Source organism: Dromiciops gliroides, chromosome 2 (assembly GCF_019393635.1).
Source record: "Dromiciops gliroides isolate mDroGli1 chromosome 2, mDroGli1.pri, whole genome shotgun sequence".
NCBI classification, from domain to species: domain Eukaryota; kingdom Metazoa; phylum Chordata; class Mammalia; order Microbiotheria; family Microbiotheriidae; genus Dromiciops; species Dromiciops gliroides.
In genome coordinates this window covers 550,307,030-550,320,975 of record NC_057862.1, presented here as the reverse complement: position 1 = coordinate 550,320,975, position 13,946 = coordinate 550,307,030, and the positions used below count along the sequence as shown (strand labels likewise).

Here is a 13,946-nt window from a genome sequence, read left to right as displayed (position 1 = left end):
TTTAACTTGGGTTCCAAATTCCCTCCAACTGAGAAAGCAAGCAAATAATATCAAGTATACATATGAAATTATGCAAAACATATTTCCACATTGGCCATATCACCAAAAAAAGTGAGAAAATTATACTTCAGTTTGTACTCAGAATTCATCAGTTCTTTCTCTGGAGGTGGGTAGCATTTTTTCATCATGAATCCTTTGGAATTGTCTTAGATTATTGTATTGATCAGAGTAGCCAAGTCTTTCATAGTTGATCATCATTACAACATTCACATTCACATTCACTGTTATGATTACTAACTGTATTTCCCTCCATTCTAGTTTCTTTTGTTTATCCCTCTGTCTTTTTAGTCTATCTCTCTTCAAAAGTCTGTTTTGCTTCTGACCACTGTCTCCTTTTATCTTCCTTTTTATCATTCTTTTTTCTCTTCCGTGCCCCCCCCCAATATCTCTTATATCCTTCCCTTCCTGTTTTCCTATTAGGAAAAAAGATAGATTTCTATACCCAGCTAAGTATATATATATATCTTCTTTCCTCTTTGAACCAATTCCATTGAGAGTGAAGTTCAAGCATTGACTGCCATCCTCCCTTCCCACATTTTTTCTTTCAGTATAAAAGCTCTTCTGTGTGCACCTTTTTTATGAGAAAATTGTTCCCCTTTTCCCAGTACATCTCTCTTTTGCACCCCTTCATTTATTTATTTAATTCATTCATTCATTCATTCATTCATTTACTGGAGATCTTCCCAACTTAAATGACTCACATTCATGCCTTCTTTCTAAGTAGACTCCTAACTGGCCTAATAATGATAAAGTTCATAGGAGATACATGTATCATCTTCTCATATAGGAATGTAAGCAGTTTAACTTTAGTGAGTCCCTCATGATTACTCTTTTATATTTACCTTTTTATGCTTCTTTTGAGTCTTGTGTTTGAATGTCAGATTTTCTGTTCAATTCTGGTATTTTCAACAAGACTACTTGAAAGCCCTTTATTAAGTTGATACAGTGCAGGAAAGGATTACTGAGTATCCTCTAATGAAATCACATATTAAACTTGAATTTTTGTTTCTTTTTTTGGGTTGTGTGTATGCTTATTTGCAGCTTGACTTTGAAGGATCTCTTTCTCCAGTCATTGCACCTAAAAAAGCAAGACCTTCTGACACTGGATCAGATGAGGTAAATATTGTGGTTCACTGCTAATGAGTTAATTTGTCACACTGATGTTTGTGTTATCAATTTTTATTGTTTTATTGTTTCCATTGTCTGCCTACAGGAAACTATTGAGAATTATGATGTTAACCATAGGGTCAAGTATATATGGATAGCACCCATATATCTTTGAGTTATAGAAATAAAAATCTAAACCAGAGTGTTCTGGCTCTGAGGCTGTATCTAACTGATATCAAAGCAATTGCTCAATTGAGGGAAAACATGGAAGAAGCTTTTTACTATTATATTCCAAATAACTGGTTGATAAAACTTTCTACATTTGTAGCCACTATTGTGGCATCTTTCTAAGTTATGGACTAGATTCAGTAAAAACAATTATCACATTGATGAAATCGCAGGTTCTTGCTATATAGTATAAGTTTTCTAGCATCATAATAACTTAGACCCAACCTGAGATTAATCTCTTCATCTCTTTTATTTCAACTATTGTTGTATAGCAGTTTTTTTTTTTTATTCATGCATGCATGCAGGGTACATCCACCCCCCTTCACCTTATCACTCTATCCATAGATGAGTTTTTTTCCCACAAGTCTTTCTGAAGATAGCCTGCCAATATTTAATTGTTACCCATGGCAACTATTTGGCTATTCATGTTTGATATCTCTACATTTGACATGACTTTATTTTGATACTTTAAAGTAAATTCAGTCTCAAACTACTAGTACTAGAATTATCACAAATTAGTCTTTTTATGTTAGTATTTAGTTTTTTTGCTAATGAAAATAAAATAACTACTGGGGATTAAAGAGATATTATTAATGCATTTGTCTTTCTGTTTTTCTGATTAGGACTGGGAATATTTACTGAATTCTGATTACCACCAGAATGTTGAGTCTCATCTTTTAACTAGAGCTTTGCATTTGAATCCTTTGGAAGTTTCACTGATGAAGGATGATGTTTTGCATAACCTTACTTTGGATTCTTCTACACTTCTCTTCACTCATATACCTGCTATTTTTTTTGTGCTTCATCTTGTTTATGAGGAATTAAAATTGAATAGTTTAATGGGAGAAGGAATACGCTCACTTGTTGTTCTTCTAGTTCAGTTGGCAAGGTATGTGCAGTTTGCAAGTTAGAAGTATTATAAAGGAGCTAAATGAATTTTTATTGACCCTAGGAGTTTTATGAATGCTAAATAGCAACTTATACAAATAAGAACCAAACATTTTTTCCCTTTATTTTGTATGTTCTCTACCAATTAAAGTATTTGTACAGTATCTTCAGCTTTTAGATTAATCATTTGTAAGAAGTGTTTATGCTGTTCTCTACTTAAGCTTAGCATTGTTTGTTATGCTCTTAAAATACATTCTAAATTCCTGCCAGAGCCAATTATGGAATTAGTCTAATGGGCTATTTGCTGGAGGAAAAGCATTTGTTTAAGGTAAGGCCATATGAGACTTGAAGTCTCTGCAGTGATTTAAATATTTGTGTGAAGGCTATTAAATGTTGTTTTTAGCATTAATCAAGTTGTTATTCAGTCATTCATTTGTGTCCAACTCTTCCTGACTCCATGTACCATAGCACACCAGGCTTTTTTATCCTTTATCTCCCAAAGTCTATATAAACTTATGTTCCTTGCTTCCATGAAACTATCCATCCATCTCATCCTCTGCTATCCCATTTTCCTTTTGCCTTCAATTTTTCCCAACATCAGAATCTTTTCCAGTGACTCTTGTTTTCTTGTTATGTGGCCAACATATATCGGCTTAGTATTTGACTTTCCAGTGAATAGTCTGAATTAATTTTTTTGTTTGTTTTTATGCGGGGCAGTAAGGGTTAAGTGACTTGCCCAGGGTCACACAGCTAGTAAGTGAATTAATTTCTTAAAAGTACTGATTGACTTGATCTCCTTGCTGTCCAAGGAACTCTCAAAACAAAACAAAACAACAAAACCTCTTCAAAAGTGGTGATTCTGTGGTGCTCAGCTTTCATTATACTCCAACTCACAGCCATACATTGATTGGATCTGTATTGGCAAGGTAATGACTCTGCATTTTAGTATGCTGTCTAGATTTGCCATACTTTCCTTCCAGGGAGCAAGCATCTTTTAATTTCATGGCTACAGTCAGTATCCACAGTGATCTTTGAGCTCAAGAATATAAAGTCTGACACTGCTTCCATTTCTTTACCCTATGTTTGCCAAGATGTGATAGGACCAATTGCTGAGCTCTTTGGGGTTTTTTTTATGTTAAGCTTCAAGCCACCTTTTACACTCTCCTTTTTTTACCCTCTTTAAGAGGCTTCTTAATTCTTCACCTTCTGCCATCCGAGTGATATAAGCACATCTAAGATTGTTGTTATTTCTCCTGGCAGCCTTAATTCTGGCTTTTGATTCACCCAGCCTGGCATTTCACAGTATGTACTTTGCATATAAGTTAAATAAATGAGGTAACAATATACAGCCTTGTTGTACTCCTTTTCCATTCTTAAACCAATCAGTTGTGCAGTGTTTGGTTCTAACTGTTGATTCTTGATTTGCATACAGGTTCCTCAGCAGACAAGTAAGATGATCTTGTACTTTTATCTCTTAGAGAACTTGTCACAGTTTGTTGTGATTCACATAGTCAAAGGTTTCAGTGTAGTCAGTGAAGCAGAAGTACTTGTTTTTCTGCAACTCCCTTGATTTCTCCTTAATTCAGTGAATATTGACAGTCTGGCCTCTAGTTCTTCTGCCTCTTTGAAAACTAGCCTGCCCTTCTGGTAATTCTTAGTTCACATTTTGCTGAAGCTTATCTTGTAGAATCTTAAGCATAACCTTCCTGGCATGTGAAATGAACACAGTTGTTAAGTATTTTGAACATTCTTTAGCACTGGCCGTCTTTAGGATTGGGATATAAAATGATCTTTTACAGTGACCACTGTTGAATTTTCCAAATTAGTTGGCATATTGAGTGCAGCACTTTAACAGCATCATGTTTTAGGATTTTAAATAGCTTAGCTAGAATTTTGTCACCTTCACTAACCTTATTGTTAGCAAAGCTTCCTAAAGCCCACTTACCTTCATTCTCCAGGATGTTTGGCTCTAGATCAGTTATAATATCATTGCGGTTATTGGTGATGTTAAGATCTTTCTTGTATAGTTCTTCTGTATATTCTTGCTGTTTCAATTTCTTCTACTTCTCTTAAGTTCCTACAATGTCTTTTATCATGCCCATTTTTTGCCAGGAATGTTCTCTTCATATCTAATTTTCTTGAAATTTCTTGTCTTTCTCATTCTATTGTTTTCTTCTGTTTCTTTGCATTGGTCATTTAAGAAAACCTTATCTGTGGAATATTCTCTGGAATTCTGCAATAAGTTGAGTATATTTTTCCCCTTTCTCCTTTGCCTTTCATTTTCCTTCTTTCCTCAGCTATTTGTAAAGCCTCATCAGACAGCTCTTTTGTTTTTTTGCTCTTCTTTTTCTTTGTAATTTTTTTTCTACCTGCTTCCTTTACAATATTGTCCTTTTATGTTTATATCCCTTTACAGTATTGTAATAAGTACAACCTCTGTCCATAGTTCTTCAGGCACTCTACTATCTACCAAATCGAATCTCTTAAGTATAAGTATATTCATCACTTCCCCTTCATATTCATAAGGGCTGTTTAGGTCAAACTTATTTGGTTTGATGGTTTTCCTTACTTTCTTTAATTTAAGTCTGAAATTGACAATAAGAAGCTCATGATCTCAGCCATAGCTCCAGGTCTTGTTTTAAGTGACATTATAGAGGTTCTCCACCTTTGGCTGCAAAGTATATATAATTAGTCTGATTTCCATATTGGCCATCTGGTGATGTCAATGTGTAGAGTTGCTTTTGGGGTTGTTAAAAAAGTGTTTGCTATGACTAGTACGTGATCTTGACAGAACTCTATCAGCCTCTGCCCTGCTTCATTATAAAAAGAAAGGATTTGTTGCCTTTCTTCTCATGTTCCTTTCAAAATTCAAGCAAGATTGGGGGCAGCTAGGTGGTGCAGTGGATAAAGCTCTGGCCCTGGATTCAGAAGGACTTGAGTTCAAGTCCGGCCTCAGACACTTGACACTTACTAGCTGTGTGACTCTGGGTAAGTCACTTAACCCTCATTGCCCTACAAAAACAAAAAACAAATTTAAGCAAGATTTATTTGACAGGCTAGGTGGCACAGTAGATAGGGTGCTGGACCTAGAGTCAAGAAGGTTCATCTTCAAGAGTTCAAATCTGGCCTCAGATGCTTATTAGTTGTGTGACCCTGGGCAAGTCACTTAACCCTATTTGCCTCAGTTTCCTCATCTGTAAAATGAACTGGAGAAGAAAAAGGCAAACCACTCCAGTATCTTTGCCAAAAACCCCCAAATGGGATTAGAAAGAGTCAGACAAAATTGAAAAATGAGTGAACAACAGCAAACTATAAGTCCCTTTAAACCATACAGAACTCATAAATCTTTTATATTTTTGAGAGTAACAGCTTTTCCTTTACCCTTTCTTATATTCTTTATTGTTTTAGGGATTTACAGTTGGAGCCATATTTAGATTATTACTATAGAGACTATCCAACACTTGTGAAAACTTCCCGACAAACATGCATAATTGACCAAGGTAAGCTGCTGTGGGCATTAATGATTTTATAGGCAGTGATGTGTCATTTATCAGAATCTTTCTCAGTAAGCTTTTCAGTAATCCTGGGGTAACAGTTACATAAGATTTAGGCTTGGCAGCATTTTGAGTAGCTCAAATTCAGAAACTGCTGACACCATAGTAAACATGCTTCTAATCCATTCTGCCTGTGTACATTTTGCTCAAATGACTTAATGGTAGATAAACACCAAAGTTGCGTATATTTAAACAGAATCTTTGGTTCATAAGACTCATGTCATCAGTGCACTCAAATCCATGATTGACTATTGCAAATCCTGAATTTCCTTTTCCTTAATAATTATTATCCTTAATGAATTAAGGTATGAAAGGAAAGAAGAAATTATTTAAACTTATTTGGATGCCTACAGTTTCTAAAATAATTGTTGTAATGCTTACATTTCTGACCTATCTTCTTGTCCTTAAACTTGAATCCTTTCCTTTTATTGTCTCACTTCTGTGTAAGAGACACATTTTCCCCACCAAGCAAGTTTGATACTATGCTTGGAACCTGAACTTTGGTGAAACCAAAGTTTTTATAGATCATTTGAAAAACTTCAGCACCCTTTTTGGCAGAGGGTGAGAGTGGTATTGCTACGTATTTTATAATAATAATAATAATAGCAGCTAGCATTTATATAGTGTTCTAAGGTTTTCAAATTGCTTCATGAATGTTATCTCATTTTGTCCTCGAAAACAATACTGAGAAAATTAGTGCTGTTATCCTAATTTTACAGATAAGGAAACTGAGACTGAGAGCAATTAAGTAATTTATCAATCAGGGTCTCACTACCTAGTAAGTGGTTGAGGCAGGCCTTCCTGACTTCAAGTCCAGAGCTATCTTCTGCACCACCTAGTCACCCAGCTAGCACTTTAAGATTGGCAAAATAGTTTACATGTGATATTTTATTTCGTACTCACAGTTTACCCCAGAAATAGATGCTACTATTATTCCCTTTAACAGATGACAAAACTGAGGTTGAGGAAGGTTGAGAGATTTGCTCACGGCCACATAGCTGGTGTCAGAAGCAGGATTCAAACTTAGGTCTTCCTAATTCCAAATCCAAAGGTACTGTTGTTATACCTGCTGCACCACCTAACCACCAAAAAATTGATAATAACATATTTATGTAGTACTTTAAGGTTCATAAAGTGCTTTATCATATGTCATCACTTCTAAAGTTAAGTGTAAATAAATGTGGAAAAATCTCATTGTCAGTGTTGCCATGACCACATTGTATTTGGACTTTACCTTGAGATTCTTATGGGAAAAATGGGTCACGGGACTTTAGAAATGTAATATAACATGCAGTAGAGCATGTATATAATGTAAGTTTCAGCATAAACAAATCCCATCTATCAGCTTTGCCCCTCTCCCTTCATTGGCAGGTTTGGCAGGGACATAAAAGAGTGGTCTGGTTATAGCAGAACCAGACCTCGAAAAACTGTTTCCAAGAAAAATTTACCTCACGATAAATAGTCATAGATAATTCTTTTATATTTGGCCCAACTATATAGATTTTACTAAATTTCCAAACTAGTGCAAGAAAAAAAGAAGAGATTTTAATTTGATACATGTTTTGCAGATGTAGTATTTTTTGTAAGTGGAAGTGTCACCCTTTCCAGAGTGGAACTTTTTTTCTTTAGCATATAATATGGGGGGCAGCTAGGTGGCACATTGGATAAAGCACTGGCCCTGGGTTCAGAAGGACCTGAGTTCAAAGACAGCCTCAGACACTTGACACTTACTAGCTGTGTGACCCTGGGCAAGTCACTTAATCCTCATTGCCCCACCAAAAACAAAACCAAACCAAACCAATAAGCATTTAATATGAAGCACTAGTCAACATGTTTTTGTCTGTAACATTCTAACTGGTTTAATGTTTTTGAATTTCGAATTAACTGTTTTGTTCTTGTTAGCAATATCTACCTCTGTCTCTCTGCTCAGTTCTTATGAGATAAAGATATCACTGAAAAGTCTTTTAATTCCCTTTCTCTACCATGGATCTAACATCTAACCTATACCTTCATATGTGTGTGTGTGTGTGTGTGTGTGTGTGTGTATATCTTCATTCTAGTTGTTAATTATTTTATCAAAATTGCAGATTTTAGGAACCCCTGCTCTCCTGTGGTGTGCAGTACCCCTGCTTTTATTTATACTGCTTATGTTTCTATTCTATGATACTCAGCTTGACAGTTAACACTATTTGATGTTGAGTCATTTTCAGTTGTATCCAATTCTTCATGACCCCATTTGGGGCTTTCTTGGCAAAAATACTAGAGTAGTTTGCCATTTTCTTCTCCAGATCATTTTAGAAAAGAGCAAACTGAGGCAGAGAGGATTAAGTGACTTTCCTAGGGTCACACAGCTAATAAGTATCTGAGGCCAGATTTGAACTCAGGAAAATGAGTTTTCTTGATGCCAGACCCAGTATTCTTTCTACTGTGTCACCTAGTTGCTTCTGTACCTTTTGCCACTGTAGTCACCACTGTACCTTTGAGAAATAGGTTCGATATTATCTGTTTCCAAATTGGAAGTGGAACTTAAGATCAACGTTCAGATTCTTTGGGGAGAATGATTCCCAGTAATCTCTTCTCTCCTTCCATATTGGTTCTTTTCAGCTCTTGTCTACATGGTAGGGAAAGGCAGTTGATAGACTTTTCAGTGATATCTTTATATCATGAGAACTGAGGGGTGGATGGAGGTAGATATTGCTAGCAAGAACAAAATAGGTAACAATTTTGATTCTGCTTAGGGAGACCAGGGAAGCCTAAGCTAAGTATATTGTACAAAGGGCCACACTCAGGTTTTATACAAGTTACATTTAGGGGGAAATGGAGGATTATGTTTTGAGCATTACAGAAATAGTATGTATCTTTTGTTTTAGAATAGAGTAAAAACATTGTCTTCCTGTGCTTTTATGTATTTTAAAAATATCATCTACTTTAAAGCCCAAACAGTACTTATGAATCGCCCTCCATTTTTTACACCTGAACCTCCAAGTATATATCAGTGGCTGAGTTCTTGCCTAAAGGGTGAAGGAGCATCACCTTATCCTTATCTATCTGGAGTCTGTGAACGAAGCAAACTAATTGTGTTGGTATGTACTATCACAATTTTAACTTGTGCGTTAGTTTTAAATGACTAAACCTCAATTAGATACCAAGTTAGATATATTATATTTAATCAGTATTACAAGTGAGTAATCTGGAATCAGAATATTAAAGCAATACAACAAAATTGTTAAAAAAAATTTTCCTAAGGTGCCATTTAGTAAAAACTACTTACGAGAGAAAAAAATATCAAAAGGTAAATAAAAAATTCTGAACACATATACGGTTCTTTTTACCAACAGTGTAGAGTACCGTTGAAATTTTTAAAAGCTGACAAAATTCTGAGCTCAAGTAGGGTTATTATAGGTTAATCTGTTTTGCAGGATGTAGAATGTGTTAGTAAGGAAGTGTGGTTTGGTAGCATGATCACTGGAAATGAAATTGTTACTAGTAATTAGTGTGCATTTGATCCAGTTATGAGTCTTATTCAGCCCTCATATGGAACCATCATAAAGGAAAACCTTAGGAACAGAAACTGACCAGAAGTGTTGTGTTTTGTTCCTTAAAAAACAAGCGTATGAAAGGTAAGGGCTGGGAAACATTTTCAGATCCGTTTTAGAAGTGTACAATTGAAGAATGATAACTCATTTAAACATAGGAGTTTGTATCTGATGCTTTTATCTTCAAGCATGTTAGGTATTTTTAGGTACCATTAGAATGAATGGCTTTTCATCCTCTGCCATAACTATTTTTCTTATTATTTTGAGAAAAAATATTCCTTGATGCCCTTTAATGGTAACTTAGTGAAGTAGATACTTTAGCCTATTAGCTAACCTTTGAAATATATATATGATTACACATTGTGGATGCTGGAACATTAAAGTAAAAACTGTAAATTTTTAGTTTTTCCCTTTGTGTTTTGATATTATATTATTGTAATGGATTTTATATACGATAGTAATCAGTTTATGTGTAATATTTTCTCCCTTGCAGAGTGTTGCACTCTATATACTTGGTGATGAGAGAGCTGTTTCTAATGAAGCATCACAATATTTATCCAAAGTAACTTCAGGTAGTATGATATGCTTACTATTTTGCTTCCTATGTTCTTTAGGATAAAATACAAATTTCTCAGCTTGACAATTAAGGGTCCTTTCTGTCTGACTCCAACTTACCTTTCAGTCTTATTTCACAGGGCTCCCACTTTGTATACTTTGTCTCCCTCCAGATCATACTAATGACTCTTTCCCAAACCTGGCATTCTGTCTCCTTTCTCTGTCCATAAGTATTTCTCCATGCCAAGAATGCATTTACCTCCATTGATCAAAATCCTTATTTTTCTTCAAGATTCAGCTCAGGTGCCAGCCTCCTTCATGAAACCTTCCCATATCCAATCCTTAACCCCAAGTTGAAAGTTTTCTTCCTTCTCCATACATTTTTCTCTTCCCTTCCTCTTTTACATAATTACTCAGCCCTGTTATACTTATCTGTAGAAATTAAGCTCCTTGAGGGCAGGGCTGTGTATCTTTTTTTGTTATAAGGGTCAAATGAGGTAATAAAAATATTGTACTTTCCAAATTTAAAGTGCTACATATGTGTCAGTTAACTATCATTAATAATAGTAATCACAGGAATAATAGCTATCGGTACCTGTAATAGAAAGCTTGAATGCCATTTCTCTCAAAGCGAACAAGAAGTAGAAACATGAAAAGAAGTCTAAAAAACAGAAGCATATTAGAAACAGGAGTCAAAGCAGTGCAAAGAAAAAAAATTTTACACCACTCAAAAATTTTACTACAGAGTATTGAGAAGCAGAGAAATTAGAGGAGACACAACACCTGAAGGAAGAGGATGGTCATCCACAAGAAATATAAAGTTCAATCAAATAAGAAGTAGAAAATTTGTATCTTTTTAATATAAAGAATAACAGAAGAATTATGTCAGGAAAGGTGCCTAAAACCCAGCTTCTCTGCAAAACTGGAAGGACCAGCTAGAACCAATTAAAGGGCCCAAATGTTTCACTGTGGTGCATGGATCATGAGCAAAGTATTTGATCAGTTTCCTTTCAAATGATAGTCTGATCCTATCTCTCTCTCTCTCTCTCTCTCTCTCTCTCTCTCTCTCTCTCTCTTTTTTTTTTTTTTTGCGGGGCAGTGAGGGTTAAGTGACTTGCCCAGGGTCACACAGCTACTGTCAGGTGTCTGAGTCTGGATTTGATCTCACACCCTCCTGAATCCAGGGCCAGTGATTTATCCACTGCATCACCTAGCTGCCCTGATCCTATCTTTTTAACAGAAGGCATCACTTATCTGTTACCAAGAGATGACAATACAGACCTCTCCCCTAAAAACAGTCCCAGAGTTTTATGTACTTTATATACAGCATTCACAAAAAAAATATGTATAAATATACTTAGTAAAAAAGAATATATTGACTGAGGAGCAAGAATAAGGTGCCAAAAAAAAATCTCTGGGGGCCTAAAGAGTGGATTCTAATAATTCAAAATGATCATTGAACAAGGTATTTGAAATCCTTGCAACATTTATTCCAACATAGCATTTGTTATGTTGATTATCCAAAAGCCTATGACTCAGTTCCGCATTTACAATTTATTCCCATATTGTCAATATATAAGACCCAAATACAGGGAGAACTCTAAAAGTTTTTGCTATCCACATGGAACACTTTTCTCTTTTTAAAAAATACCACCTGCACTGATGTTAAGAACAATTTTGGAGGTAGAGAGGAGTAATGAATGGAGTGCTGGCTTAGGAGTTTGAACCAGAGGTAAAAATGAACCAATAGGTAAAGGAGATACTTAACAATACTGTGGTCTGCAGGCAAAATATAAGGAGCATAAAGCTATGAAGGAGGAGCCATGGCTTAAATTTTTAGAGACTGTTTGGAATCCTGAAATCAAAGCTCAGTAGTAAGAGTACATTTCATGCAATTAAGAGCTGCAAAGGGGGCAGCTAGGTGGCACAGTGGATAAAGCACTGGCCCTGGGTTCAGGAGGACCTGAGTCCAAAGCCAGCCTCAGACACTTGACACTTACTAGCTGTGTGACCCTGGGCAAGTCACTTAACCCTCATTGCCCTGCAAAAAAAAAAAAAAGTAAAAGAGCTGCAAAATACTTAATTTATACTTTACAGATAACTAATTTACAGTTTTACAAAATCTTAATATACACTTTTGGAACTGTATCTTTTTTTTTTCCTTTAGAATTATTTTATTAAATCATAAATGTACAACAGCTTCTTAACTCTACACACGCACTTAAATTTTTTAAAGGAAAACGTTATGTCTTATTACACCATGATCCTGGCTAATAGCTTTTCAAAACTTTTAGAAAAATCTTAAAAAAGGTTTCACATGTCACCTGAAACAAATTTAACATTATCAAAGAAGGAATGCTTCTACACTCTTATAAAGACCACTAGAAAGAAACAACAATTAAAAAGCTAAGAAACTGTCTTAAAGGCATTTTTTTGTGTTTTTTGTGTTTTTTACAATCCTTCCTCCACAGTAAGGTAATGTTATTAAATAATCCAATCCGTTCACAAAATGGCTCTCTGCATCTGCTCTGGTGTCTTCTGCCATATCACTGCATATTTATGGATGGCTGAGATAAGAGTTTCCTTAACATTGTTATTTCGATAACCTGAAGCTGTTCTGTTACCTCTGGGCTCTCATCCTCTCCTATTTATACAGTGAAGCCCATGGCAAATAGGCAGAAAAGCTCAATAGTGGCTCCTCCCTCCATAACCCCCACTTCCTCCACTGCCTCCTGGACCATAGTTTCCTTGGAACTGTATCTTATGAAGAACTAACACACTATTAATGAAACAAGAGGGTCCATCATCTGAAGGAAGTTATGGAAAGAGCTGCCAAAAATGGAGGATGAGAATTGATAGACATTTTCTGACTGCACAATAACATTTATAAAAAACCTGTAGAAATACTTTTTCAATAAACAGATCACTTCACCAAAAGGCTGACAACAGCCATATGATATTGAATTTGTTGAATGTCACTGAGAACAGGTTGACTGGGTGAAGCTTGTGAAATCACTAAGTATGCAAATTAAAGTGTGCCGCGGCCCCCCCCCCCCCCCCCCCCCAGCAAGTAGGAAAATTTAGATTAGATTCAGCTTCTGCCCTTGTGGAGTTTGCATTGTAGGAAGATCAAGGCATGTGGACAGACGTACAAATAATACACAGTACCTGTTTTGAAAGGTATAAAATTAAATACTATGAAAGGTATGCCAGAATTGCTGCTATTGAAAGGAAGAAGATCAGAAAAGTCTTCTGGGAGGTGTTTTTGTTTTTAAAGGTTAGGTAGGAATTCAGTTGTGAAAGAGGAAAGGGAGAACATTCCAGACATAGGGAGAAGTAGAATATGTTCTTTTACCAATTTGACTAAAATGCTGTAACTTCATTTTATTTCTTTTCAGCACCAAAAAAGAGTCAAATGGAACAAAATGACAGGTAATTTTGAGCTGAGTTGTTTTTGTTCTTACTTTTTATTGATATATTTAATAATTTTGTGTTCTTTTTTTTTTGTAGATTTAGTTTCAGACATAGTACACCTGTAAATAGCCTAGCTGAAAAATTAGTACTCTGGATGACTAATGTAGGTAAGGAGATTTTTTTTGTAACTTTGTATCAACCTTACAATTAACAAGTAGAGGGGCAGCTAGGTGGCACAGTAGATAGAGCACCGGTCCTGGAGTCAGGAGGACCTGAGTTCAAATGCAGCCTCATACACTTGACACTTTTAGTTGTGTGACCTTGGGCAAGTCACTTAACTCCAATTGCCTCACCAAAACAAACAAATAAATAAATAAACAATTAACAAGTAGGAAGCCACACTTTTCTGCCCTAGAATCTACTTTAATTAGTACCTGCTATTTCTTTGCTAGAAGTGAGGAGCATGTAAAAGGGAAGAACTGTAGTTAGTACTTTTGGGGAATGTTTCACAGAATTGAGGTAATTATAGAATATAAAACATAATATAAAAATTCATTTACTTAGCAAAAGGGCACTACTGTTTTCCATGACATTCTCATAGTAT

The 13,946-nt window shown here is 35.5% G+C and overlaps 1 protein-coding gene across 7 annotated transcripts in view; it reads left to right on the top strand.

Moving 5' to 3' along the window:
- ANAPC1 (anaphase promoting complex subunit 1) overlaps nt 1-13,946 on the top strand; it is a 148,340-nt gene that overhangs the window by 35,662 nt on the left and 98,732 nt on the right. For all 7 annotated transcript variants that reach the window (XM_043987943.1, XM_043987945.1, XM_043987942.1 and 4 more), the window contains 7 exons: nt 1,102-1,176; nt 2,019-2,284; nt 5,692-5,783; nt 8,772-8,920; nt 9,867-9,945; nt 13,327-13,360; nt 13,439-13,509. In XM_043987943.1, coding sequence (XP_043843878.1) covers nt 1,102-1,176; nt 2,019-2,284; nt 5,692-5,783; nt 8,772-8,920; nt 9,867-9,945; nt 13,327-13,360; nt 13,439-13,509 — 766 coding nt within the window. The remainder of the gene's footprint in view (nt 1-1,101; nt 1,177-2,018; nt 2,285-5,691; nt 5,784-8,771; nt 8,921-9,866; nt 9,946-13,326; nt 13,361-13,438; nt 13,510-13,946) is intronic.